The sequence below is a fragment of the Arachis hypogaea genome, chromosome 1, assembly GCF_003086295.3.
Source record: "Arachis hypogaea cultivar Tifrunner chromosome 1, arahy.Tifrunner.gnm2.J5K5, whole genome shotgun sequence".
Lineage (NCBI taxonomy): Eukaryota > Viridiplantae > Streptophyta > Magnoliopsida > Fabales > Fabaceae > Arachis > Arachis hypogaea.
The window spans coordinates 3,118,987-3,146,794 of NC_092036.1; the positions used below are offsets into that span (position 1 = coordinate 3,118,987).

A 27,808-nucleotide genomic window follows, 5' to 3' on the forward strand; every position below is an offset into this window, starting at 1 on the left:
AAAACAACGTTGAAATGTCCATTATCTTCCCATGATGAACTTCATCTAGAGTTCCAAAAAGATTGGTCTCATAGTTTGTAAAAAAAACCTAGTAAGCTAACAATGTGCATTTGTCAAATCCGCTCAATGTTTGAATCTCTGCAACGCATAAATCTGTTTCTTCACTGACATTTGTGCCCTTTCGCAATGCATGAACCTAGATAGATAGATTAAGACATATCAATCTCTAAAAATTTAAAAAATTCTTAAATCAGTCTCTTCATATAAAAGAATAATCTCATGTAGAGATTAATTTGTCTAACAAAATAAAAATTTGGATGCCAGTTTAGTAATTAAAATTTGTGAAAGATTAAAGTGTCTAATTAAGAATTTCTTAGGGACAATTTGGAGTATTACTCAACTTTCTTTTATGAGCTTTAGTTCTTTTTTTTTGGTATAATATGAACTTTAGTTCTATTAGGTAGCATTTGTTTTGAAATACTGAGAGACTAAGACTCAATATCATGTTTATTAGTTTAGAGACTGGTATTAAAATTTCTGTCTCTGCCTCTAAAATTTCAGTATTTCAATACCTCCAAAAAATAGGGACACAGGGACTAAAATTTTTAGAGATGAAGACTGAAACTTTAATAATATTTTATACCTAAAATATCCTCATTTCAATTAATTAATTCCAATTTTACTTTTTGTATAAATTAAATTAGAATTTCATTATTGTTTCAATTTTTGTCTCTCATTTTGCACCAAACAGAATACTGAAATTTATTTCAATCTCTGTCTCTCAGTCTCTGTCTCTCAATCTCAATCTCAATCTTTTCGTCTCTGTCTCTCCACCAAACGCTACCTTAAGAGCTATATCCCTTACACATTGCCTCTTGAAGCAGCCACACCCCCGCACTGCTGGGATGTGCACTGTAGTGTGTGGTTTGTGTAATACATGACCAAAAGGGATAAAACTTGATAGTACAAGGCCACAAAGTTTTTTAATATTATACAATGTGCCTAATTTACACTAAAGTTTTAGAATTTTTCTCTTCTAAACATAAATGACATAGAAAGCTACCTTTTAATATGTTCAAATGATTTCCATATTGCTAGAAATCCAAGTTTGCTGTCAATTTCAGCGATCGTTAATTCTTCTATTGTTGAACTCAAATTTCATTTTCCATATTCAAGTCTAACACAGAAATGGCAACTACCCAAAAACTGAACCAAATTTCATAACGTTCTTGCAACCTATAATCTAACCTCAATGGCAACAAAAGCTCTGTCAGACATTATTGATCTGAAATGCATATCCAGCTTCGGCAAAATATGACTTCACTAGTTCAAGAGATCTGAAGCGGTGGGAAATTTTATTCTTCTCCTCCTTGGGCATCTCTGCATACCTACAAGGGATAAATTTTAATAGATTAGCATTTTGTAACATAGAAGCATGACAAAAAAAGGAGAATTTGAACACAGTTAGTGGTTATCTTTTGCGTATCTCATTTGAGTTTAGGGTCACTTCCTTGCCTGTCATCCCTCTTCCCCAATACTCTCAGGAAGCGTGTGGTTAGAACAACGTTTTTACATTTCTGGGAATTTTACACAAAAACCCCTGTATCGGAATGATTTTACAATGTAAGATTCCTAGAAATTTGAAAACTTTTCACAAACCACATGCTTCCTCATAGAAATTTCTAGCTCTATTACTTTTGTTATAAAAAAGAATTATAAACAAGAGAATAGTTCGAATTACGTTTGCTCATAGCCATCGGGTTGAAAAATTGGATCCCATCCAAAATCAGTGGGTCCTCTTGGAAGAACAATCTTCCCCTATCATGACAGCAAAACACGAGTTAGCAAAACATCAAGTTACGCATGGGAACTCCGTAACTGAATTTATTCGCTTTTGCAACTTCAAAAAATAATTAGATTTGTGTTTGTTTACTAACACGACAGTCAATTCAAAGAAAATGTGTATAATATATGGTAGACAGAAACAGCATATGGGATTTCAGAGCAATACCGGAGTTTTTCCAGCAAATGTGACAGGTTCGCTATTCGGGCCAATCGCAAAGGAAAATACACATAAGGCATAAGCTGATTTATCATCATATGCCCTCAACAAATTGTTGAGACCTGGAAAATAAGTTGGAAATGAGTAGATCAGATTCTGAGATATCCTGAAGAAAGGTACTCAAAGAAGTGAAAGTTAATTCAAAACAAGTCAGCTTAGAGACAACCTTGGTGACCAATCTTCTGCAAAAACCATTTGCTGCATGATTTATCAAACTCATTAGACTATGACAAGATTGCATATAACCTCAGGTAGATCCACGTATGAATACAACAACAACAACAACAACAAAGCCTTATGCCCCTAGGTGGGGTCGTCGTAGATCCACATATGAATAATATATAATATCATCCAACTTCTTAGTGATAAAAAACTAGTTTCTGTATTGACTAAGTCTAAGACTTGAGTCGTTCAGCTAGCTATACATTCAATAGTTGTTATAAGTTAAAATTCACATTTCTAACATTTTTCCCTGTTCGATTATACATCTTAACCCTCCCAAAAACTCCTTTTAGTGATTTTTGAGAAGTAGAATATTTAGCCTCTTAAGAAGTATTTAAAATGCTAAAAAGAAGTGGCTGTCGCTGCATCTTCAAACACAAGAACTCATTCGCAAATTTAGTTCTTTACACACAAGCGCTTAAATTCTTTTTACCCAAATAGGCCCTAACCGACTCTTCCACCCCCTTTCTATTGATCTGTAAATGTTGTTAACAGCTTTTCCTGCCTAAGCTATTCTTATTCCTGCTGCCTTATTATCTATATTACTCTTATTGGCTAGTATATTCAATTCAAATAGGTCCTAGAAGGTAAACTTTTATTGAATTAAAATCAAAGAATGTTGGAAGGCAGAATTCTAATCATGCGCACAGACAGTCACAATGGATGGGGAGAGAAACTGGGATAAATATGATTAGAAATGTCAAAATTGTGGAAAGGATTGGATTAGCTATGCATTCCCTAGGTGGAGTCTAAAACCGACATATTGGACACTGTTAAGAATGATCAAGGATAGAAAGAGACCATGAATTTATAATACAATTTCAAGCCCAAACCCAAACTAAAATCCATGTAACAAACCCGAGTTAGTAGGAAGATTGGTTTGTCGTTGCAGTGAAAATGCATTTCTACAACACATTGTGAATAATAAAGCATAGCACTCTTGATTCAACCCTTGTTCAAAAGGATTCAGTAGCTCCACTGGAACAAGTCTATGAAAAAACATATGAGAAAGATCACTTATCATCGGAAGGAAGAAGATAGGGTGGAATTTGGCTGATTTAGAAAAAGGGAAGAAGAGGAAATCAAATTTCAGAAAGTCGAGTGGAGGTGGGAAACAAAAGATAATCATTGTGCTGTCGTACAATTGGAACACTGCAAATAAGGCTGCGTCAATTAGATGTTGCAACTTTAATGTACACAATAGATCCACTTTGAGTATGTACTTAAAATAGATTCATCAACATTGAGCCTAGACCCCTTAAGAAATATAATTAACTTTAAGACCGCTTGTACAACTTCTCGGCTCCGCAGATAGAAAGAGCTAATTTCAGGACTGAAATAAAAACTGACAAGATAAATTTCCTAACCATTTGGATGATGTATATGGTCATAATACTACCAGAACAAATGAATCATATGCAAATGGTGAATCAAACAGATATTGGTAGCATATAGTGATTTCCCCTACCAAGACAAAGAACCAGCAGTCTAGTACTACCATCAGAGAGTTATGATCAAGAAATAATAGTGGGTTTAAATTTTGATATGAACAATCTGACACAGTGGCACAGTGCTCATTCAGCAGCTATCCTTACATAGAGGAGAACCATTCCTAAATGTTACAAATTGACCCCTTGCTTTCATTCGTCAATCTACCACCGTATTTTCAACCAATTTTGACAAATCGTCCTTTTTCCTTATTCATTTATTTTCACAGTATCAAGGTATTGGTCTCATAGAACAAATATAAAAAGTAACACCACTTTTTACGAACCCAAAAGGAGAGTACCTTAAGATGATGATAAAATGTGAAATAGAACTTACATGTAAGGCCCTGTAAAAAATTAAAACATTCAAACAAAATCAGTATCAGGTTGAATACTCCCAACTTAGAATCATGTAAAACAAGAAAATTATTCCAACCTGGAAGACCTTTCAAGGCATTGAAACAAAGGCAAGTGTCTTCAACCAACACAGGTCCATTAACCTTTACATAAATTAGAAAACTAAACCATCAGAAAGGTTAAAAAATTAAGGGGAAAAAAAAGAAAAAATCCACCCTAAAATCACACACATAATGGAATCAGTGAAATCCAGATTGTGAGTGGATACCTGAACAGCAGCCAAACGAGCCTTCTCTTTGGAGATATCTTCAGGTTCTCCTTGCAACTCTGGCACTGCAAAAACAAAACAAAACCCTTGTAAGAATAAAAACATAAACTAAAAGAAATTAGAGGGAAGAGTGAAGTGTTACAATCAAGTTTGAGGGACTGAAATGGAATTGACTGGCCCAAGATGGCACGAACTTCATCAAGCTTTTTGGCATTGCCGGTCACAAAAGTAACAGGACGTGAAAGTACCAATCCAGAAGCCATTTCGCGAAACCAAATCTTCTTCCAGATTCGATTTTGCTTCTGGTTTAGAAGGTAGAAAGCGAACCACACACCAGTAGTAAAGTAGAGTGGAGTACTTGACTCCTTCGGAATTGGGAGTGGCTATGGTGGTGCCTGCAGCTGCAAGCAATGCTTTGCATCAGTTATGAAAACAAAGAGAAGTGGCACTCAAACTAATAAACAGTTATTTGGCTCATCTTAATACCCTATTTAGTATTTACTAACTAAAGAAAATATTATATTCTTTATTAATTAAATAAATTTTAATTTTTTATTTATTATATTTTATATTAATGACTCAAATTCAGATATTAGAATTTAAAATTAAAGTTTAAGAGTTAAAATTCATAATTTAGGATTTAAAATTTAGAATTTAATATTTAAAATTTTGGTTTTAAAATTTAAAAAGTATTGTACTTTATTTTTTTTTTTAAAGTGGATTAACATTGCCCAATTATTTGAACAAAGTAATTCCTACTTTTTCTTTAAAATTATCATTTGAATTTTTTAAGTGTATATTTAAATTGGTCCCTAATGAATTCTTTAAGAATTACTCAATTTGATCTCTTTATCATTTATAACAAATATATTAACTGAAAATAAATTAATTTTCTTTACAAAAAAATCAACTTCGTCTTAGAAATTTCTAGAAAAATAAAAATTTGTTAAAAATCAAAGTATTTGATTAAAAAAAAACTTAAAAATCAATATAAGTGTTGACCCTTTTCTTATTTATTTCAACAGCACAATTTTATTCACCATCATTAACAAAATAACATCCTATTAATTGATCATTTTATTATCTGGTCATTTTAAATCTTAATTTTTTAATTTTAATTTTTAAATTATAAATTAATTTTGGATAAATTTTTAAATATCTTTATTGGGTTAATTTTTTTTATGTTGATCAAACATGTGTGTAAAACATTATTAAAAATTCTGAGTATTTCTCATTTATATCTAATAATTTTATTTTTAAAATTGATATTAAATAAATTTTATTATTCAATTTATTATTAGTGAAAAATAAATTTTAAATTGGACAGTCTAATTTAAAGTTTCAATTTTTTTTACAGTTCAATTTCTATATTCCAAAAATTAAAAAATCTAATTTGTGTACTTTAAATAAAAAATAATACTATATTTAAAATTACAAAATATTATTTATATATTATAATTAATTATTAAAATTAGTTATTATATATTTATATATAAATATATAATATTAAATTTATTTTTAATATATATTTTATATTAATTTTTAATTTTAGTGACTAATTTTAATATACACCTTCGATCATCGTTAAAATTAATACCCTAACAACTTATGATCAAACACCCTTCCCTACCCAATGTCAAAAATAGTTTCCCATCTTTATTGCTCTTAATTTTTAAGTATTCCTTTTAAATAATTCTTTTTTCAATTATTAACTAGATTTTTTTAGGGATGTCCACGGATCGGATCGGATCAGATATGACCAAAAATTCGATCCGATCCGCATTAAAATCATCGGATCGGATCCAATATCCGCAGCTTTTAAAGTTGGATCCGATCCGATCCGATCCACACATTTGCGGATCGGATATCGGATATATCCGCAAAACATAAAAATATTTTTAAAAGCATATTTTTATTAAAAAAATATCAATAAAATTCATTTTTTCTATTCTTTTAAATATGTTTACTCTTAAAATAATATTTAACATACTTTTTTTAAATGATAAATTAAAATAATAAAACATATATGATAATTATTAATTGAAATAAAACATAAAAAGAATATTTACTTATTTATTTCTTTAATTTTGCGGATACGCGGATATGCGGATACCAACACAAAATCCGCAATCCGATCCGATTAGTGTGCGGATCCGATCCGATCCGAAAGCCTTGCGGATCGGATCCATATCCGCAATTTTCGGATCGGATTCGGATAAACACCGCGGATATGCGGATCGGATCCGATCCATGGACACCCCTAGATTTTTTGACGCGGACACCCTAAACATTTTTCTTTACTTAATTGTATACCAATTGCTGCATCAACGTATCTTCGCCTCATCTCATACTAATACTAATAACACTTAAAATTTGATTATGGTTCCAAATCAAAATTGTGTTTTACCTAATAATTTTCCTAATCTCAATTTTAATAGTCTCTAACTCTCCTTTGATACTCTGTTAATTCTCCATTAAGTGAAGATTTGGCACTTTGGTTCCCTCATCTCATGCCACTCTTCACTCTTCTATATGCTTTCAGTTCTCAAATTTGTCCCCATTTGTAAACTCAACCTCGTTTCCAGGGTTCTGCCATTGCAGAGATGGGTTCATCATGCCCCTGCAACTCCTCTACACTTCCACAAGAACAGCAAAGTTGGCACTTCCACTTCCGGTTTCGATTTCGATTTCGACGTTCTAATCCGAGTTTGCAGGGACATCAACATCGCTAAGCGGCTTCACACTCTTCTCGTTGTGTTGGGAAAAGCTCAAGATGTTGTTTTGTCAACAAAGCTGGTTAATTTGTATGCTTCTCTTGGAGACATCACATTCTCTCGCTCCACTTTCAACCACCTTCAGAAAAAGAATCTCTTTGCCTGGAACTCAATGGTGGCTGCTTATGTTCGCAGCTGCCGGCGCCACGAGGCATTGAGCTGTTTCAATGAATTCTTGTTAGTATCTGGTTTGAGGCCTGATTTTTATACCTTCCCGCCTGTGTTGAAAGCCTGTGTGAGTCTAATTGATGGCAAGAAGATACATTGCTACGTTGTGAAGTTGGGTTTTGAACGGGATGTATTTGTGGCTGCCTCATTGATCAATTTGTATTCGCGGTTTGGTGCTTTGGATATTGCATACGAGGTGTTTGATGAAATGCCTGATCGAGATGTGGGTACTTGGAATGCAATGATTTCTGCGTTTTGTCAGAATGGAAATGCTGCTGAGGCATTGGACGTCTTGAATAGGATGAGAAGTGAGGGGCTGAAGATGGATCCCGTTACTGTGTCGAGCGTGCTTCCTGTTTGTGCGCAGTCGGGTGATATTTTTAGTGGGATGTTGATTCATTTGTATGTGATAAAGCATGGTTTGGACATGGACGTGTTTGTATCAAATGCTTTGATAAATGTGTATTCTAAGTTTGGGAGGCTTGGGGATGCGCAGAAGGTTTTCGATAACATGAAAATTAGGGATCTGGTATCTTGGAATTCCATAATTGCTGCATATGAGCAGAATGATGATGCAGCTACTGCACTCAGGTTGTTTAAAGAGATGCAGTTTGTAGGAATTCAGCCTGACTTGTTGACAATTGTGAGTTTGGCTTCAATCTTTGGTCAGTTAAGTGATCGAAGGATAAGCAGTTCAATTCATGGATTCATTATTAGGCATGAATGGCTTGAAAAGGATGTTGTGATTGGAAATGCACTTGTGAATATGTATGCAAAATTGGGTGCTATGGATTGTGCTCGAACGGTTTTTGAACAACTACCTGTTAAAGATATAATTTCATGGAACACTTTGATCACAGGTTACACACAGAATGGTCTTGCAAGTGAGGCAGTTGATGCTTTCAACATGATGGAAGAGTGTACAAAGATAATCCCCAACCAAGGGACATGGGTGAGCATTCTCCCAGCATATTCACATGTTGGAGCTTTGCAACAAGGAATGAAAATTCATGGAAGGTTAATTAAGAACTGTCTCTACAAGGATATCTTTGTGGCTACCAGCCTAATTGACATGTACGGAAAATGTGGGAGGTTAGTTGATGGAATATCATTATTCAATGAAATTCCACGGGAAACTTCAGTTCCTTGGAATGCTATAATATCGTCTCTTGGGATTCACGGAGATGGAGAAGTAGCACTCCAACTTTTCAAGGATATGCTAGCTGAAGGGGTAGAGCCAGATCATATCACATTCGTATCGTTGTTGTCGGCATGTAGTCATTCTGGTTTAGTGAATGAGGGCGAGCGCTGCTTTGATTTGATGCAGAAAGAGTATGGAATCAAGCCAAATTTGAGACATTATGGTTGCATGGTTGATTTGCTTGGACGTGCTGGGTATTTGGAGAAGGCGTATAATTTAGTGAGCAACATGCCCATACAGCCTGATGCGTCGATCTGGGGGGCTCTTCTTAGTGCTTGTAGAATACATGGAAATGTAGATTTGGGTACCTTTGCTTCAAGTCGTTTGTTGGAAGTTGATTCTGAAAATGTTGGCTATTATGTTTTGCTATCAAATATGTATGCAAACATCGGCAAATGGGAAGGAGTGACTAAAGTAAGATCATTGGCCAGAGATCGTGGTCTGAGGAAGACTCCGGGATGGAGCTCTGTTGTAGTGGGCAATATAGTTGAAGTCTTCTACACTGGAAACCAAACCCATCCTAAATGCACTGAGATATACGAGGAATTAAGGGTTTTGACTGCCAAAATGAAGAACCTTGGTTATGTTCCGGACTACAGTTTTGTCCTGCAAGATGTTGAGGATGACGAAAAAGAGCAGATTTTGATGAGTCATAGCGAGAGATTGGCAATGGCGTTTGGTATTATCAGCACCTCACCAAGAAGTCCCATTAGGATATTCAAGAACTTGCGTGTTTGCGGTGATTGTCATAATGCAGCTAAGTTCATATCCAGAATTACTGAGAGGGACATTATTATGAGGGATTCAAATCGCTTCCATCACTTCAAATGTGGGATTTGCTCATGTGGTGATTACTGGTAGTATTGCTAAATTTTGGGAGCTTGAGAAGGTTGATCTTAAATGAAGACATTGATTAGAAAGATATGACAAAATTTTGATTTAAGAGTATGGTCGTTTGGGATTGAAAGAGGAGAATTGAAACTGTGGTGTTAAGCCTTATTTTCTAAGATGGTTTTGTGTTGGATGGCAAGAAATTTTAACATAGATATATACGTATCTTACACTTTTGGTAGGGCATTTTCTTCATGGATTTATATTAAATATTTAGACGGATCTTGAGGCTTATCGTCAAAGTGATGAACTTGATGTTGGCCATGGTGTAACTGGTATAGGTATCGGACATCAGTGCTCTTCTTTTGCTAGATTGGTAACTCTGAACTTTGCAATTCAAATATGTACATTCACACACCTATTATCTATGATTCCATGCTAACTTTTTGTGCCTTCGAATTCTTAATGGGATTTTTCCATCAGTTATCTTGGAAATAAAAGCATGCAGAAAGTCTTTATACTTCAAATTTTTGTAATGCTTTTAATGTAGACAATGTTGTTAATTGAGTATTTGTCAAGATTTTTTTTTAATGGACGATTGTGCACAAGGGGCCAATGGTTCAGTGGCAAGGAAACAGTGGAGTTGATTGTCCTTGTCCAAGGGTGATGGTAGTGTGGTCAAGTGGTGGCTGCAACACTGAGGTTTGTGTGTGATCCCGGTGTTTTCTGTACACCTTTCACATAGGTACCATTTTGGCCTTACATAAATTTAACATTAAAGCAACCAGATGGATATACTTTGAAAAAGAATTGTAATCAACACATAGCAGTTAAAATGGCCCAGCCAGCCAGCCACATTATATTTAAGTGTTTGTTAAAAAAAAGGCCACATCTCCGGTAGCAAAATTGACCTGCAAATCAATTTAACTATGGTTCAGCTTACTGAGTAACAATTTAATTAATCTTCTTTTGAAAAAAAACTTAAATAATAAATAATTATATTAAAATAAATTATTTTATATTTAATTTTTTAGTTTTAAAAATATTTATTTTAAAAGAAAAATGATAAAAAAAATTTATTATAAGAATTTTTTTTAAAATTTTTTATAAATACTTAAAATAATTTTTTAAAAAGTTACAATTTAATTTTAAAAATTGTACTAAACATTAATACTATAGTTTTTTATAAATTAAAAGTTAAAAAAAATTACGTACAAACCTATCTAAACGGATATTATATTGCCCCCCAAATTTTCTAGACCAAGTCGCATGCAAAAAATACACGATGAACTGTTTTTTTCCTTTTTAACTCATCACAATACGCAGTTCACCAATACCTGTGGAATAAGGCCACACTTGCTCAATCTTTTTTTTAGCATTTTTCAGCTTTAGACCCGGCCGGTTTTTTAACCTGGCAGCAAAACGCCGTCGTTTTGCAATGTGGGAACCCTAATTCCCTTTTCTCCTTCGTCAGTTTCGTCACTCCAGCCTCCAGCGTCCCACACTCCCACTCCCACAGAACACACCCACGAGGCCACGAGGCCACGACCCACCACGACCCACCGGCCACCACTGTGAGAGACAGAACGCCTGAAGCCCTCAACACACTCACCTCCGTCGCGCCCTCAGCAGCGTCAGCACGGTCAGCGCCCTCAGCAGCGTCGCACCCTCAGCAGCGTCAGCACGGTCAGCGCCCTCAGCCACTTCGCCGTCAGCGTCTGCCTCTGAGAGAAAGCAATAGCGAAGCGTCAGCAGCGTTGAAGAACTGAAGTCCTCATTTCCAGGTAATTTTTAATTTAGTTATGAACATGATTTTGTGATGAAATCTGATACTCTGTGAACTCTGTGAACAAAGAATTTTGATGAAACTCTGAGTCTCTGAAACTGTTATGAACTGATATAGTGATATGTGAACTCTGTGAACTGACTGAACTCTGATGAAGTCATGAAACTGTGATGAAATATGAACCGATTCTTTGATGAAATATGAATTGCTTTTGTGAATTGATTTTGTGAATTCTGATTTTGTGAAATCTGATTGTGTGAACTTTGATTTTGTGACATGATTTTGTCATTGTGAACTCTTGTTTTGTATACTCTGATTTTGAGAGATGATTTTGTGAATTCTGAATTTCTTGAACCTGAGATGTTGTTTGTATACTCTGATTTTGGAATTTAGATGTTGTTTGTTCATTTGTTGTGAACTTGAGAGTTGAGATTATTGGGTTGGATTGCTGGTAATATTTAGGTATGGAAGAAAGTATCAACCAAGACCTACCTAGGAATAATAATGCTGAAAATAATTCTGCTTCGAATAAAGCTTTCAAGTGGTCTGCCGCAATCTTTTCTTTCTCAATGTGTTACTCTTTCTCTTTGTAAACCTTGATAATTAGACATAACATATCTATCCCCTTCTTGATATATATATTTCTTGTCATTGACCCATGACCTTTTAATGATACTCTTGTTAGTAAGGCAAAGTAGAAGGAGATTAAATAATTCATAACCATCGTAGCTAAATTTACCTCCCGTCCTCTATCCATTATCCATTCTCATTGGTGTTTATTAGGAGATAACCTTTGTTGATGCTACTATTAGAAGAGGTACAATGTTCAGATTGAATTTAACTGTGAGAAATCACTTGGCATAGGAACTGAATAGATTTGGGTTAGATATCAAGTTTAAAGAGTTCAATTTGACAATTGATTTGGAGTAGTTTCATTTTGGCCTGCCTTAAGTAGGTTTAAGTATAACTAACCTTTTGCAGACATGATAACATAAGACTATTTAATCCATATAACCATACCTTTCTTAAAGGTTTTGTTGTTTGTTCTGCTGCTGCTGATTCTGTTATTAAGTAGCTGACTATTGCACAATTGACAATTGTCTGCTATATATCTTGTAAATCTGGGTAAAATAAATTCTGCCATTTTAAACCATTGTATGCAGGTCTATGAAGAAAAGTTGATATATTATGCCGTTAATGGTTGACTGGTAGCTTTGTAAATTTGGATTACATAATATTTTGCCAATGCTTCATCTTTGTCACCCTATGCAAGGTGATGCCAGTGTGTAAAGTTTCACTTTAAACACATTGCTAGTTCCACTTTAAAGTTTACATTAGACTATAATTATATTTTCATGTGTTTATTTATATTTTATTTATTATTTTATTATAAAACGGTTTTTCGGTTCAACCACGGTCGAACCGGTTGAACCTATGAACCAGCGGTTTTCAGAACCTTGCATATTAGTGTAACGAGTTCACTTTGTTTAATTTCTTTGTTCATTGATCTATTTTATCATATCACTTCTGCACTGCAGATGTAAATTTTCCAGTGTACACGAATCCGTGTTTGTCGCTTTTGTGGATGAAATCTTGGTCTCTCAATTCTCGTATTGCAAATGGGAAGCTTATTATGATAAAATGATGCCCCTTTTTGGGTGCTGGTGAATTATGGTTGCGAGGTTATCAACTAAGGTATTGAACATTTGCATAGCATCAATGTGCAAAGCCAAGCAAGTAGTGAAAGCTGAAGCTGTGATAATCGACGGCGTAAGATTGGGCGTGCTCCCTGATGTGGTCACATACAACACTCTAATAGATGCGTATTGTCGTTTGGATTGCGTCGACACAGGCTATACTGTTCTCAATCGAATGAAGGAGGCAGGGATACCCCCTGATGTTATTTCTTACAATTCTTTAATCTCTGGGACTGCCAAGAAATGCTTGTTGTCGAGTGCCTTGGACCTGTTCGACGAAATGCTTCGAGCAGGTATACACCCTGATGCTTGGAGCTATAACATTTTGATTAATTGTTTGTTCAAGCTTGGGAAACCAGATGAGGCGAATCGTATTTTTATGGAGATGGCGCTTAGTGAGCTGCATCCTTGTTCGGCTACATATAACATCATGATTAATGGGCTGTGTAAGAATGGATATGTTAACAATGCTATTATGTTGTTCAGGAACTTGCAACGGCACAGATTCATTCCTGAGGTGTTGACATACAACACACTTATTAATGGACTAAGCAAGGCTCGACGAACGGGGACAGCTAGGAGGATTCTTAGGGAGTTTAAGGAAGCAGGTTATGAACCTAACTGTATTACCTACACAACGGTTATGAAGTGTTGCTTCCAGTGTAGGCAGTTTGACGAAGCGTTAGAGATCTTGCATGAGATGAGGAGTAAAGGGTACACTTTCGATGGCTATGCATACTGCACAGTGATTGCTGCGCTGATAAAGATCGGGCGGATTGAAGAGGCAGATGAAATCGTCAGGCTGATGCAGCATAGTGGTATTCAACCAGATTTAGTGTCTTATAATACATTGATAAATCTTTACTGCAGACAAGGAAGATTAGATGATGCCATGAAGTTACTTGGCGAGATAGAGAAAGAAGGTCTGGAATGCGATCAATATACACACACGATTATAATTAATGGATTGTGCAAGGCAGGCAACTTTTTAGGTGCAAAACAGCATTTGATTTATATGAACTCACTGGGGTTTGGTTACAATTTGGTTGCGCATAACTGTATTCTTCATGGATTGGGTAAAGCAGGTCATATTGATCATGCAATGAAATGGTTCGAATCGATGGAAGTTAAAGACTCTTTCACGTATACCATCATAGTGCACAACCTTTGTAGGGCTAGAAGGTTCCTTTGTGCCTCCAAGATCATGGTTTTGTGTCTAAATTCTGGGTTTCGGATCTTAAGGGCTACTCAGAGAGCTGTTATTGATGGTCTTTGTAGTATAGGATATACAAATGAAGTCAGGAAACTCAAGCTTAAACTACGAGTGATTCGACTATTACATGATTAAATCGCAGTTGATGTTTGAGTCTTCAGATATTACAATACTTTGCTGACCAAACAAAAGAATAAAGCTCTGAATCATGAGCCCCATTCTTGATCCATATATGTCATTCTGAGCCTCTGAGGGATACAATTATCATTTTTGCTGGTTTTTTTTTTTGGTAATTGTAATTTACTAATTTATTTGATTGAGTAGGCTAACTACAGTGTCTCCTCATTGTTGCTTCAAATTGTTTAATTATGTATCAATTAAATAAAACTTCATAAAAACTAATTTAATTTTCATGTAGTGAAAAAATATCTAAAGAAAGGGGAATAGAGATTCTGAATCAAAAGTAAAGCTTACCAATGAAATTGATCCGATAGAAAGGTAGAGCTCGACGCGCTGGACGCGTGGCCGCTAACGGTGTGGCGATCGGAGATCAAACGAGGAAGTTATGGTGGATCAATGGGTTGGTAAGGGTTTGGGAGTCTTCCTTCTTTCCTAATCTGTTTTGCTACGTGGTGAATGAAATGAGGAAGAAGAAGCTGATGCTTCTTTTATATTATGGGTTCGGTTGGATCCACGGGTCCAGTTTGGATCTGTTTCAACCGGTTCGACTCATTTAGTCTAACTTTGGGCCAAATTGTTCGAAATTTATATCAAAATTCTCCTTTCGACGAGTTCTATCCTATTTTGATATTAGTTTTGCATTTTTAATATTTCTATTTAAAATTCAATTTATTAACTAATTATTTACCGATTTTAGCGGGTTTACAACATCTCTTAAACCTTAACCATAATTCTAAACTTAAATCATAAATAATAAACTACAAATTCCAAAAGCCCAAACTACAAGCCTTATGTGTAAATTGATTTATATAATGTATTTATGGTGTAAATTAATTTCATTTTCTACTAACTCTATCTACCATTTATTTTTTTCTCTTCTTTTCACTTTCTTACTTAATAAAAAATTATTAAAACAAATGGATGATTACGAAAAAATTACTTCAAATTTATAAGGACTGCATCTCAATGAATACTTTTTTTTACAGATTTAAGTATTAAGTAGAGATACATATAATATAAAAATCTCAAAAATAATATATAATATATACACACAATATATAAAGAGAAGCTTAAATATACAAATTAAGTAAGGCAAGGATACTCCTTATTCATTATTAACTAAAAGACTGACTACTTAACAAAGAGTATCTCAAATGAAAATTCAGATCTAAATCTAAATTCCGGAATCAGTATATATATTGCTTTCTCTATGTAAATAATTGATTTAATTTTTTTTTTTTTTGGAATTAGATATAACTTTGTGTTTTTGGCAATTCTTTTTTTTATACAAATTTTTTGGTAATTTAACTATTTTTTTTAATATTTGAAAAAAAATATAATAGATTTTTGTTTGTTTTGATTTTTTTTTACCCAGTAGAGCCTAAAAGTTGATGAAAAATAAAAAAGGCGAAAAACAAAGCGTGTCTTAACGGGCGACGACAAAAAAAAAGTGTAACCGGCCCAAACAAAACCCAAAAAAGTCCATATATATCCAGAAACCCTAGTCTTCCTCTGCGATTCCGCCTCTGCCAGGTTTGTTCTGTCTTTCTTTCTCCACAAAAATGCTACAATGGTGAATTCTCTGGTGCCGTTGGAAGGAGTATGACGAAGCTTTTACGAACGAAATTAAAATAAGGACAAAAGAATAATTTTACATAACTCCACATTGATTTCGGCACCCTCGGAAATTAACTTCCTTCAGCACCAGAGAATTCACCCGCTTCAGAAATATTCGTTTTTGGATCTGGATTTTAATTTGGATTACTTATTCTTTGTAATACTGACTGTTCTGTTTTCCATTTCCTTTTGTTCGCAGTTTTAGCTCTTGATCCCACAAAACCCTAGCTTCAACCATAAGGTAAATTCAGCTTCCACCTTTACTTGTGTATTTCGAGATGGAATGATGAAATGTTTGACTAACTTTTTGGTATTTGTGTTTGTTAACTTAATTGATTATTTGAGTATTGATTCTATGCGTTTGTTTGTGAACTGAGTAGTAAGCTTCAGAGTGATGCACTGAGAGAAGCAATCACTGGGATAGTGGCTGATTCCAAAGAGAAGAATAGGAAGTTTGTGGAGACCATTGAGCTCCAAATTGGACTCAAAAACTATGACCCACAAAAGGATAAGCGCTTCAGCGGTTCTGTAAAGTTGCCACACATCCCAAGGCCCAAGATGAAAATCTGCATGCTTGTGATGCTCAGCATGTTGAAGAGGTAAGCTTATATTCCAATTCATTTTCTGTTGCTGTAATCAACAGTTATTAATTCTAAAAAAATGGTAGCTACTTTCATCTTTGTAATTGATCATTGTCATACATGACCCTTGATGTGTATTGAACTATGAAAGAATCTGTTGATTCATACAAATTATATATTTATGTGCCAAAATGATGTAACTAATTTGAGGTTATTGGCTTAAGATTAACGTTTTTAACAATCTGGGATTTGAAGTGTGTAAATGAGTTGCTCGACTTGAATGAATTTGCAAATGCTGTGCTATCCATTTTGTTGTATGAAAGTAGTATCGTGAAATGACACAATGATTCGTTACATGAATGCAATTAAAGAGAGCAATGACATTTTATGATTTGATGGAAGCAATATTTTGGTTGTGTTTTAGGGTGTTGCTTGTGTGTAATTGATTCCATGTTCGTTATGTTGATTGAACTTATAATTTGCAGGCAGAGAAAATGGGATTGGATTGGATGGACGTTGAAGCATTGAAGAAGCTTAACAAAAATAAGAAATTGGTGAAGAAACTTGCCAAGAAATATCATGCATTCTTGGCTTCTGAAGCAGTCATTAAGCAGATTCCTCGTCTCTTGGGTCCTGGTCTCAACAAGGCAGGCATGTACTTTTGATTTAGAACATATGTCCGTTTGAAAATGATTAAGAATTTGACTCTAGACCATTTTACGTGTGGCATTTTAGCCTTCATTTATTTAATCTCTTGGCATTGATTTGTTACATGTATGTGTTAACTGTTAAAACTAAATGATTATCTGGTTTATTCATCCACCTCACCTCCCCTCTCCTCTCCTCAAAAGATAAATCTTTTTGCACAATATGTAGTTTTATAGTCTGTTTTAAGGAATTGCTATGTTGTGTGCCCTTTGAATCTCAGTCATTACCTTCACTAATTCTTGTTAATTCCCATAACTTTGCAGGAAAGTTTCCCACACTTGTTACCCACCAAGAATCCCTCGAGTCTAAAGTCAATGAGACCAAGGCTATGTTGAAATTTCAGCTTAAGAAGGTGCTCTGCATGGGAGTAGCTGTAGGCAATGTAAGCATGGAGGAAAAGCAAATCTTCCAAAACGTAGAACTGAGCGTTAACTTCCTTGTGTCCTTGTTGAAAAAGAACTGGCAGAATGTGAGTATCATGCTCAACAGAGTATATTGTCTTTGTTCTATTACCTCTAATGTTGGTGTTTTTTTCACCCCTTTGAAATTTACAACTTGTCTTGTTGCTATCATGTATGATAGGTTTATTGTAATTAAGCACTCAACTTTTAAGGGAAAAATTCTGCATTTTGTTATGCACCTGCATTGAGTCGTTTGTTATTTGGGTTGTCATGTTTCATTGCGGGTAATATTTGGATGGCTGATTTTCCTTATATTCATTCCGAGACTTATTACCTCGTTACTTCATTACCATAAGATAGTGTGCCTGATCAAAATGAAGTGATGGGTCGGAAAATGAGTAAATGGAAAATCCGAAAATGAGAGTCAACACATTTTTCTTACAAACTTTCTGTTCTCAAGGGTAACATTGCATAATGGAACGCTAGTTAAATGTTGACTCAATTTGCATCTTTGTTAATATATATTAACAATATGCTACAAAAATACAATGAGTGCTTTTCAATTTTTATATTTTTATTATTCTACTTCTATTACTGTCCTTTGAAGGTGCTGCTTGTGAAACTATTTTCTTCTCCCCTTATGTTCCTGGAATATTTGTATCGGATTTGATCTAGCTAATCATCTAACTTGAACCATTACTGATTTCAGGTTAGGTGCTTGTATCTGAAGAGTACCATGGGAAAATCCTACCGTGTCTTTTGAAGGATCTTTTATATTCAGTGAAATTGTGATTTTGCTTAATATATTAAGTAGCTTAATACCTTGGCAGCAATTTTCATCTTGTTACAGTTTTGTTGGATGAATTTTTTGTTAGTTTCTTTAGTTTGTTCTTAAAATGTGCTTACGAACATTGGATCCTATTTTTGAGCTGAACCTGTTTGCGTACTATATAATTTCCTTCTTGATAAGTTTGTGGGTTATCCCCTATTTAGTATGTTCTATGGGTAATTATCTATCATGCTAAAAATATTATTAAATATGTTCTCAAATTCTAAATAAAGTATAAAGAAAGGAACTCAATATGTAGTTAGTTTTTTCGGATCTATTTTTTGGTGGGTTAAATTTCACCCTCGGTAATATTAAAATATCAGGAGAATTCTGAAAATATCAACAACATATATTCTTAAATAAAAAATGTTATTTGAGTATTAAAATCTATGTATTTGTATAAAAATATATATGTAGTTTAATTTAATTTTAGTGTGTATTTTATATTTTAACTAATAGTTGATTTTGATATATATTTTAACAAGATTTTTAAAAGTATATATTATGAATTCAAACAATCAATATAAACAAGTTTTTAAAATAATTGTAATAATAAAGACACTTTTGTGCTTTTTATATTTCGGGCAAAATATTCTCAAGTGTAATAATATTGTTAGGGATATAAAATTTAGAAATGAGTTTTCAAATAAAAAAATAAATACAGTTTTAAGATCACATATTCGTACACACATTAACATCATTGGTTACTAAACTCTTTTTCTTGAACTCTTAAGAATTTATCATACTATTTAACATATAAAATATTTTTCCAAATAATTGTTGCGTTAAAATTAGCTTTTTGGGCAAAAACAGATCATATATTGATTGACGAAAATAAAATAATGTTGCACGTACAAATTTTTGTAAATTAAGTTTAATTAAGTCGGTCTAATATTAACAAAAATTTTTCTCATCACTTTTACTTATCATTCACCTAAATTTTATTGTTCAACTTGATTAGACTTGGTTTAAAAAAAAAACTTGTGCATATAATATTTTCGATGGAATATTCTATTCTACCAAAGCAATTTAGGGTTCTAATGAAAATTGGATTAGACCGATCAACAAAAAAAACCATTTTGAAACTCATGAACCGATTGGTTCACGGTCGGTTGAACTGAATCAGGACCTGGCCGGTTTATTTAAAATAACCCTAGCCACATCGCGCCACCATTCGTCTCACCCTAGCCGCCCGTCACGCCATCCTCCTATCTCACTATGGTTGTTCGCTAACCTCTTGGTTCGTCCTTCTCGAAGACCCTCCCCTAGTTCGCCAACGTGAGCAACTCCCGATCCTGCTTCGTAGCGCTTGTCCGTTGTCCGTTCGTCGTGTGCATCGCCAGCTCACTAGTGTTTGCCGCCAGCTTCCCGTCATCCGTCACTCTCCCTCCTACTCACTGCTCTTGCCGAAGGTAATGCCTCGAGTGTTTTTTTTTTATCTGTTGTTAATCATTTACTGAGTTTGTTAAAATTGAAAAATTGTTCATTTTTGTTAAACTTTGTTAAAATTGTTAATCTTTGTTAAAATTGTTAATTGTTGAGCTAATATAAATTGGTCAGTTTTGAAGTTAATTCAATAAAGAAAGGTATAAATTGAATTAAGTTAATTCAATGAATTTTCTTTTAATTATGGATGATAGGATCAATAAAAAATTATTTATTTGTGCATCTTTTGATTTTTTTGTTGAAGATGGTGGAAATAAAAGTGAAGACGATTCTAATACGGTGAATCTGCAATGTAATAAATCTGCAGTAAATTTTTTGAATTTTAATGATTGATGAGAAAGTTTTACTTAAAACATTTTATATTTGGATATTTTCATTTGTTATTTAGATTTTGAATTTGTATTTTAGTTACGACCTATCCCTCTTACACACACACTAGAGGCGATGTATTATTGCATGCATGCTGATATAGACACTACTGGAATATCTTAAACAAATGTCTTATTGCAATATTATTGTTTAAAAGCATTGTTTTATTAGAAAAATGTTATTTAGACGAGAAGTCATCAATTTTTAATTAGTCTTTAAATTTAATAAATTAATTACATTAATTTTTATAAACTCACTTTTCAATTTTTTAACAAACTAACACTGTTAGATTTAATTTAACTTATATTTCTAAAATCCCTCTTTTTTTCAAAATTCTCTATTTTCACCAAGTCTGATTCTTTACTCTTCTTGTACTGCTTTTTTTCCCCCTTAAAATTTATACTTTATTATAAAGTATCTACCTAATAATAAATATAAAATAAAATAGTTAATTATGTTATTGTTTAATTTGGTCAAGCATGATGACTAATTAATTAAGAACATACTCATATGGTGGTAGACTCCATTGTCATCCACCAACCTCCTCACACCCCCAGTCAAACTACATGTTCACTTTGAATAATGAAATTTATTAAAAATGATAAGATCATAAATATACAATAAGTACCACAAGTTAATTAATCAATAACACACGAACATTTTTGCTTCGAAGAGATTTCAACATGACATGGACAAAAATGCTACTAATGAAGCACGTGATGCCCAGCTACCTACATCTATTCAAAGGTAATTATTATAGTGTTTAAAAAATAGTATTTAATTTATAGAAAAAAAAGTTAAAAATTAATATTTAATTTAAAAATAAAAGAATAAATAATTTTTAAATATTTAAAATTTATTATAAAAATTAAACAAAAATTAGACACACTGTAAAATTGATCCTGTTCAAAATTTCAAATAGCCGTCACATATAAAATCTTATCTTCTAATAACAATTCTGAGATAGCTTGCTATAGTATGATTCGATGCATTAGAACGATCAAATTAAAAGAAAGGAAAATTTTCGCAAACAAATAAAAATAAAACACACATTAAAATAACAAATACTATATTCTACGATGAACAAACAAATAACAAATTCTATATTCTGGGCAAGCACAAAACAGAGATACATAAATCACTAAGAAGTCAGAATATCTGAGCCGCCATCCATAATAATAATATCATGAATTAATACTAAAACTACACGAATATATATATTCATGAACAATCCAAGTCAAAGTAACACAATAAAACAACCAAGAAGTCAGAATACATCAGCTGATCGCTTGAATCCAGGAACATTATTACGAGTAGTTTATTATACTTTGAGTTGAGTACGTTTCCTACATATGTTTCAATTTGTCCATTTAATTCCACATATGCCCCTACTCTCATGAGTATAAATATCCCCCCTCCCCCTGCCTAAGTCTTCACCAAAATACCAAAGAACATAGCTAATAAGCTTTGCTATCCCAAAGAACATAGCTAAGCTTTGCTATACCAAAAAACACAGCTAGGAAAAGATGGTGTCTGTGAGTGAGATCCGCAAAGTTCAAAGGGCAGAAGGCCCTGCAACTGTATTGGCGATAGGCACAGCGAATCCACCGAATTGTATTGATCAGAGTACATATGCTGATTATTATTTTAGAGTAACTAACAGTGAACACATGACTGATCTCAAGAAGAAGTTTCAGCGCATTTGTACGTATTTTTATTGTTTTAGTTTTGTTTTATTTAATATTTATCAAGAAAAAATTTATTGTTTTACTTTTATATTAACTAAAACGCAAAATGTTTATACAACATATCATATTCACTGTTTAATATTACTAATAATAACTACTTAATGATATTACTTTTATAATTACAAATTTTGATAAACTATATATTAAAATGGTACTTATTAAAAATTCAAGTCATTATAAATATAACTCGAGAGTAATATTATTGCTATATATATATATATATCATTTTTTAAACTTCATCAAAAGTAATGATGAATGTGAATTACACATTATTATTTCAGGTGAGAGAACACAAATCAAGAACAGACATATGTACTTAACAGAAGAGATACTGAAAGAGAATCCTAACATGTGCGCATACAAAGCACCGTCGTTGGATGCAAGGGAAGACATGATGATCAGGGAGGTACCAAGGGTTGGAAAAGAGGCTGCAACCAAGGCCATCAAAGAATGGGGTCAGCCAATGTCTAAGATCACACATTTGATCTTCTGCACCACCAGCGGCGTTGCATTGCCTGGCGTTGATTATGAACTCATCGTACTCTTAGGGCTTGACCCATCCGTCAAGAGGTACATGATGTACCACCAAGGCTGCTTCGCTGGTGGCACTGTCCTTCGTTTGGCTAAGGACTTGGCTGAAAACAACAAGGATGCTCGTGTTCTTATCGTTTGTTCTGAGAATACCGCTGTCACTTTCCGTGGTCCTAGTGAGACAGACATGGATAGTCTTGTAGGGCAAGCCTTGTTTGCTGATGGAGCTGCTGCGATTATCATTGGTTCTGATCCTGTGCCAGAGGTTGAGAAGCCTATCTTTGAAATTGTTTCGACTGATCAAAAGCTTGTCCCTAATAGCCATGGAGCCATCGGTGGTCTCCTTCGTGAAGTTGGGCTTACATTCTATCTTAATAAGAGTGTTCCTGATATTATTTCACAAAACATCAATGATGCGCTCAGTAAAGCTTTTGATCCATTGGGTATATCTGATTATAACTCAATATTTTGGATTGCACACCCTGGTGGACGTGCAATTTTGGATCAGGTTGAACAGAAAGTGAACTTAAAACCAGAGAAGATGAAGGCTACTAGAGATGTGCTTAGCAATTATGGTAACATGTCAAGTGCATGTGTATTCTTCATCATGGATTTAATGAGGAAAAAATCCCTTGAAGAAGGACTTAAAACTACTGGTGAAGGACTTGATTGGGGCGTACTTTTTGGCTTTGGTCCTGGTCTCACTATTGAAACTGTTGTGCTCCGCAGCATAGCCATATGATACACTTAATTAAATATCCCTCCATATATGCGATTTTGTTATTTTTTAATAATTTTATTTTGTTCCAAAATAAGGTCCTGATTGGCCTATATATTATTAGATGAGTGAAAACTTATACAAAAATGTCTAAAGTCATTTCTTTATGTGAAGATTTAATTTCAAAGTTTGTAATTGTTAGTAAAAAATAAATCAAATTCTTTTCGATTGAGCAATATGACACATACTAATATTTGGGTTGCATTTTCATTTTAGGACAACTACAAACACCTTCATATGAGGTTCCATTTAAGATAAACTAAAAAGAATTAGGTACAATAGTGCAAGGTTTGATAGTATTATGTTTGTAATTTTTATATTACTGTGTCGTATCCCATATAACTATATAATAATGTTACTTTCTTGTCTAATTTTTAATATGTTATTATACAAGGTTGAATATAATAAAATTAATTTTATTATAAAAAGAATATTCATGTCATCTTAATTCGCAATGCCGCTACCACTTCCTCCACACTTTCTTCTTGTTGCTGCCAGTGGTTATGGTGGAGTTGGTGGCAACGACACTAATGATAAAGAGGCAAAGACGGGCAATGAGACTAGCATATGAAAAGAAATATATACAATTTTTTTTATTTTATAAAATATGAATATTATTTCGTAATTCAATTTAGAGAGACTAATGATGCAATGACCTGATTTGGATCGTAATCTGCACTTTTAATAAGAAGCATCTCTAGCAAGCATATTAACAATTCATTTACTTCTTTTTATAAAATAACACAAGAAGGCAGAATAAGGTTATGTATATTCAAAATGATAAGGAGGTAATAGAAAATTAGTCTAAATCAATTTAAAATTATTTTATTTTGTATTTATTAATTATTAATTATCTTATTCTTATTTTTAATTATTGTTAAAATAATTGAATAATATTAGATATAATAAATATATAATTTATTACTTAAATTAAGCCTAGCTGAGCTAGTTAGTTGTAGATATAAATAGGAAGCCATATTTAGAATTCTAATTGATTTGTTCATTTCTGTTTTTCTATCATATATGAGAATAGAAAAAATCTAGGTAACTGATACTTCTTTAGCCAGCTTTTTAATAAACTAGTTAATTTTATAATAAAAAAATTCAAAATCTAATAAAAATAATCTAAAATCATTAAAAGAATTCAAAATTTAACAAAAACAAATATCTAAATCCTAACAAAAGAAACGTCGTTTTTTTAACGTTTAAAATTATTGAAAAAGAACAAAAAAAACTAATAAAAAAATATTTAGAAACATTAAAAAAGAAAAATCCAAAATTATTTTAAAATAAAACATCCAAAACCTAAAAAAAAACATCCAAAACATTAAAAAAAAAAAACATTCACAAATATAAAGACAAACTTAGAAAAAGTCTCGCCAAATCAAAATGGGAACCTATAGGCTATAGCCCATTACCTTCATACCAACCTGCAATACAGCATGGAAGTGCAGGAATGAACTTATTTTCAGAGAGAACACACAGAGCAATCAAGCTTTACAAATGATCAAAGCTCTAGCAGAGAATTATGATCTGGTTCTTAATCTAACAGCGAAAAGTAATAAGCTTCTAAGCTTACACAAGGAGGAACAAGTAGGTTGGGAACCACCGGAAGAAGGATGGATCAAACTTAATGTGGATGGATCAGTTCTTCAACCAGGAAGCAGGGGAGCATGTGGCGGGTTGTCAAGGAACTTCAGGGGTAGAATGCTTGTGGGCTTCAGTATGAATATTGGAACCTGTACCTTAACGATGGCTGAGCTTTGGGCCATATATATTGGAATTAAAATGGCTGTGGAGTTGGGAATCAACAAGCTGAATGTGGAATCTGATTCAAGGGTAGCGCTCTCCCGCCAATGAGCCTTAACTCACATGGCATATCTCCTCCTCCCCACCTCAAAGGTCTAAGGTTCAAATCCTAGAGATTGCAATTGAAGAGAAAATTTGATAAATGTGTGAGGAGTTTATGGGTGTGTTGTGTAGATTGGAGGTTGTCCAATGTACTGACCAAAAAACAAAAAAAAAAGGTAGCGCTCTCCCTAATCCAGAAGAACTCGATTGAACTTCACAGTTCACACAAATACCTCCCTAATTCGTTCTATTCAAGAGCTGCTAGTGAAGATTCAGACAATAACAATCAAGCATATCTATAGAGAAGCTAATTTTAGTGCAGATTCTCTTGCAAAGCATGGCCAAGACCATCAAACAGGGCTCACTTGCTTCGATGAAGTGCCCTTTGTGCTTCTTCCTCATATTCTGGCTGATAGTAGAAGAGTGGTGTTTCCTAAGATTATTCCTTAGTTTTGTTTCTTTTGGGCCTTTTGGCACCCCTTCCCCCCCGCCCCCCCCCCCCCCCCCCCAACTGATAAAAAAAACCAAGACAACGACAATTGCTAACAACAACGCTTTGAAGTAGGCCACTGCAGCGATGTTCTTCTGGCATGAAGTGACAGATGACGCAGATGAGTCATGGTGGACAGCATAGACTTTCGACGAGGCAGCAAACAGCGACGGTAGAGAACCGATTGTAGTGTGGTAGCAGAGGCAGCCACGCGGAGTGTTGCTGTTGGGGAAGAAGCCGTGAGAGAAAAAAGGGAAGGATGAGAACTTCAGTTGTTCTTTTTTTAGTGTGAGAAGGAGAGTGAAATGAGTTTTAAAGTAATAATTGACTGTAGATGACAGTAGTTGGCTGATATCCTAATTGGTAACTAGCCCGATTGATGAGAATGTGCTCTTCTTTCATTCAGTCGGAGTTTCTCTCCCTCTTTTCTTTCCAAAACTCGATCTAGACCACAGTTTCATCATGGTGCCATTGGTGCGATGAGAGTGGTAAATCAATAGAATGCGAGAGGAGTGACAGACGTTGACGCCTGCAGTGTTGTGAATCAGCAACAATGGAAAAAGCTTCCGATCTAGAATTAGAAATGAATCGAGATCCAAATCAAAATCAAGAGTTCTCGGCTGATGAGCTTCAGAACTTAGCTCGCTTACTAAATTGGCTTTCAAATCTACAGTCGAATGCAACAAGATCCAATATGAATATACATGTAGATCCGTCGAGTGTCTACTATCTACACTCAGGTGAGAATCCTAGAGTTTCTGTTGTGTCGATTGTCTTGAATACTCGAAATTATAATTCTTGGTCAAAGTCCATGAAGTTAGCATTAAAATCAAAGAACAAATTAGGATTCATTGATGGAACAATTCTAAAACCGGATAAAAATGATCCCGAATACAAAGCTTGGGATAAATGTAACTCATATGTGGTGTCTTAGCTGAATCTGTCAACTGAGTAGTAAAATTGAACAAAGTGTTTCTTGGAATGAAATTGATATGGATTTATGGCTTGATTTAAGGCACAGGTACTATCATGGCGATCCTTGGAATTGCTGAATTGGAAAAGGAATTGTATGAAGCAAGAAAAAGGAATTGTATCACAAAATTGAAGGCAATATGGGAAGATATTGATAGTGTTAAACCAGGTAAACACCAAATTAAAAAAAAAAAAAGGGGTCCAAGGTGCAAGGGTGTGACTGGGGATTAGAAAATATGAGAGACTAGAATAAAATATATGCAGTAAAATTTTTGAGGGGGTTGAATATAGAGTTTGGAAATGTTAGATCCCAAATAATATTGATGAAATCTGTCCCAATCATCAATGAAACTTTTTCTTTACTCACTCAACAAGAAAGATAACTTAATGGACTAGACCTAGAGGCAAGAAACTTTACAGCTTTGGCAAACTGAGTGCATAATTTTGCCAGTAGTGGCAGTAGTGTCCCCAGAGGCAGAGGACGAGGAATACGAGGAGGTCGAGTTGACAGAGGAGGAAAACACAGCTCCAAAACTTGTTCTTATTGCCACAAAGCTAAACATCTTGTGGATACTTGTTATCACAAGCATGGACTCCTACCTCACCTACAGAGGATTCTTATTGCCAAACAAAAGAGACTTCTTTTTCCACTCAGTGAATCTAAGAGTTTGAACAGTTTTAATTTGGTGCATACCATATGGTGATCTCATTACAAAGTTTTAAATATTTTTTAACAATAGTAGATAATAAAACCAGATTTGTTTGGGTTTATTTCATGAAACTGAAATCAGAGGCAAGTAATTTGGTTCAAAACTTTGTTGCATATGTAAAAACCCAATTTCAAACTCAAATTAAAGTTATTGGATCCGATAATGGGCTTTGAGTTTGAGCTTACTTCATATTATAATTCACAAGGCATATGGCACTAAACATTTTGTGTTGACACCCTATGATAAAATGGAATTGTTAAGAAAAAATATCAACACATTCTTAATGTTACAAGAGCTCTAATGTTTCAATCTTGTTTACCAAAAACCTTTTGAAGCTTTGCAGTTGGACAAGCTGTTCATATAATAGATAGGTTGCCCACTCCTAATTTGAAAAATCAGACACCCTTTGCTTTACTATTTGGTAAAGATGCAGATATTAGTGTTTGGTTGCTTGGCATATGCATTGACATTAGCTCATGATAGAAAGAAGTTTGATAAAAGAGCTAAGAAAAGTATTTTTTTTTTCTAGGC

General features: G+C 34.0%; 4 protein-coding genes and 1 pseudogene across 9 annotated transcripts; 4 read left to right on the plus strand and 1 right to left on the minus strand.

Moving 5' to 3' along the window:
• LOC112790471 (inosine triphosphate pyrophosphatase) lies at window positions 1-4,877 on the minus strand. 3 transcript variants are annotated; one of them, XM_025832901.2, is made up of 9 exons: window positions 4,539-4,877; window positions 4,397-4,461; window positions 4,208-4,271; window positions 4,109-4,118; window positions 2,229-2,260; window positions 2,012-2,124; window positions 1,742-1,818; window positions 1,249-1,388; window positions 1-196 (listed from the first exon to the last, which is right to left on the minus strand). In XM_025832901.2, exons 1-8 carry the CDS (start codon window positions 4,657-4,659, stop codon window positions 1,271-1,273), a joined length of 600 nt encoding a protein of 199 aa, XP_025688686.1. In that variant the 5' UTR covers window positions 4,660-4,877; the 3' UTR covers window positions 1-196; window positions 1,249-1,270. The 3 variants fall into 3 exon arrangements, with proteins under 3 accessions (XP_025688686.1, XP_025688679.1, XP_072091637.1); XM_025832894.2 differs by lacking the exon at window positions 1-196 and having other exon boundaries at window positions 958-1,388; XM_072235536.1 differs by lacking the exons at window positions 1-196; window positions 1,249-1,388 and adding an exon at window positions 1,543-1,600.
• A 1,906-nt stretch (window positions 4,878-6,783) lies between these two features.
• LOC112790483 (pentatricopeptide repeat-containing protein At4g33990-like) lies at window positions 6,784-9,897 on the plus strand. Its single transcript, XM_025832911.3, has one exon. It carries the CDS (start codon window positions 6,929-6,931, stop codon window positions 9,398-9,400), a length of 2,472 nt encoding a protein of 823 aa, XP_025688696.1. The 5' UTR covers window positions 6,784-6,928; the 3' UTR covers window positions 9,401-9,897.
• A 751-nt stretch (window positions 9,898-10,648) lies between these two features.
• Window positions 10,649-14,468, plus strand: LOC112790490 (uncharacterized). 4 transcript variants are annotated; one of them, XM_072235558.1, is made up of 4 exons: window positions 10,706-11,154; window positions 12,320-12,429; window positions 12,695-13,146; window positions 13,340-14,468. In XM_072235558.1, the coding sequence occupies exons 3-4, from the start codon at window positions 13,097-13,099 to the stop codon at window positions 14,199-14,201; spliced, it is 912 nt and encodes a 303-aa protein (XP_072091659.1). In that variant the 5' UTR covers window positions 10,706-11,154; window positions 12,320-12,429; window positions 12,695-13,096; the 3' UTR covers window positions 14,202-14,468. The 4 variants fall into 4 exon arrangements, with proteins under 4 accessions (XP_025688714.1, XP_072091659.1, XP_025688706.1 ...); XM_025832921.3 differs by having other exon boundaries at window positions 12,695-14,468; XM_072235551.1 differs by lacking the exon at window positions 12,320-12,429.
• A 1,340-nt stretch (window positions 14,469-15,808) lies between these two features.
• LOC112711016 (large ribosomal subunit protein uL1-like) lies at window positions 15,809-18,522 on the plus strand (annotated as a pseudogene).
• Window positions 18,523-21,616: 3,094 nt separating this feature from the next.
• On the plus strand, window positions 21,617-23,430 carry LOC112790504 (stilbene synthase 3-like). Its single transcript, XM_025832942.2, has 2 exons — window positions 21,617-21,901; window positions 22,227-23,430. Exons 1-2 carry the CDS (start codon window positions 21,724-21,726, stop codon window positions 23,216-23,218), a joined length of 1,170 nt encoding a protein of 389 aa, XP_025688727.1. The 5' UTR covers window positions 21,617-21,723; the 3' UTR covers window positions 23,219-23,430.
• The last annotated feature ends 4,378 nt before the right edge of the window (window positions 23,431-27,808 follow it).

Excerpts from the sequence above, each read along its gene's own strand:
- LOC112790490 (XM_025832929.3), top strand. The coding sequence starts at position 12,828 with ATGGTTGCGAGGTTATCAACTAAGGTATTGAACATTTGCATAGCATCA.
- LOC112790471 (XM_025832901.2), bottom strand. The coding sequence starts at position 4,659 with ATGGCTTCTGGATTGGTACTTTCACGTCCTGTTACTTTTGTGACCGGC. Across the intron at positions 4,272-4,396 it reads CTCGTTTGGCTGCTGTTCAG|GTTAATGGACCTGTGTTGGT; the intron begins GTATCCACTCAC and ends ATTTATGTAAAG. Across the intron at positions 1,389-1,741 it reads CCCGATGGCTATGAGCAAAC|GTATGCAGAGATGCCCAAGG; the intron begins GTAATTCGAACT and ends TATCCCTTGTAG.
- LOC112790504 (XM_025832942.2), top strand. The coding sequence starts at position 21,724 with ATGGTGTCTGTGAGTGAGATCCGCAAAGTTCAAAGGGCAGAAGGCCCT. Across the intron at positions 21,902-22,226 it reads GAAGAAGTTTCAGCGCATTT|GTGAGAGAACACAAATCAAG; the intron begins GTACGTATTTTT and ends TTATTATTTCAG.
- LOC112790483 (XM_025832911.3), top strand. The coding sequence starts at position 6,929 with ATGCTTTCAGTTCTCAAATTTGTCCCCATTTGTAAACTCAACCTCGTT.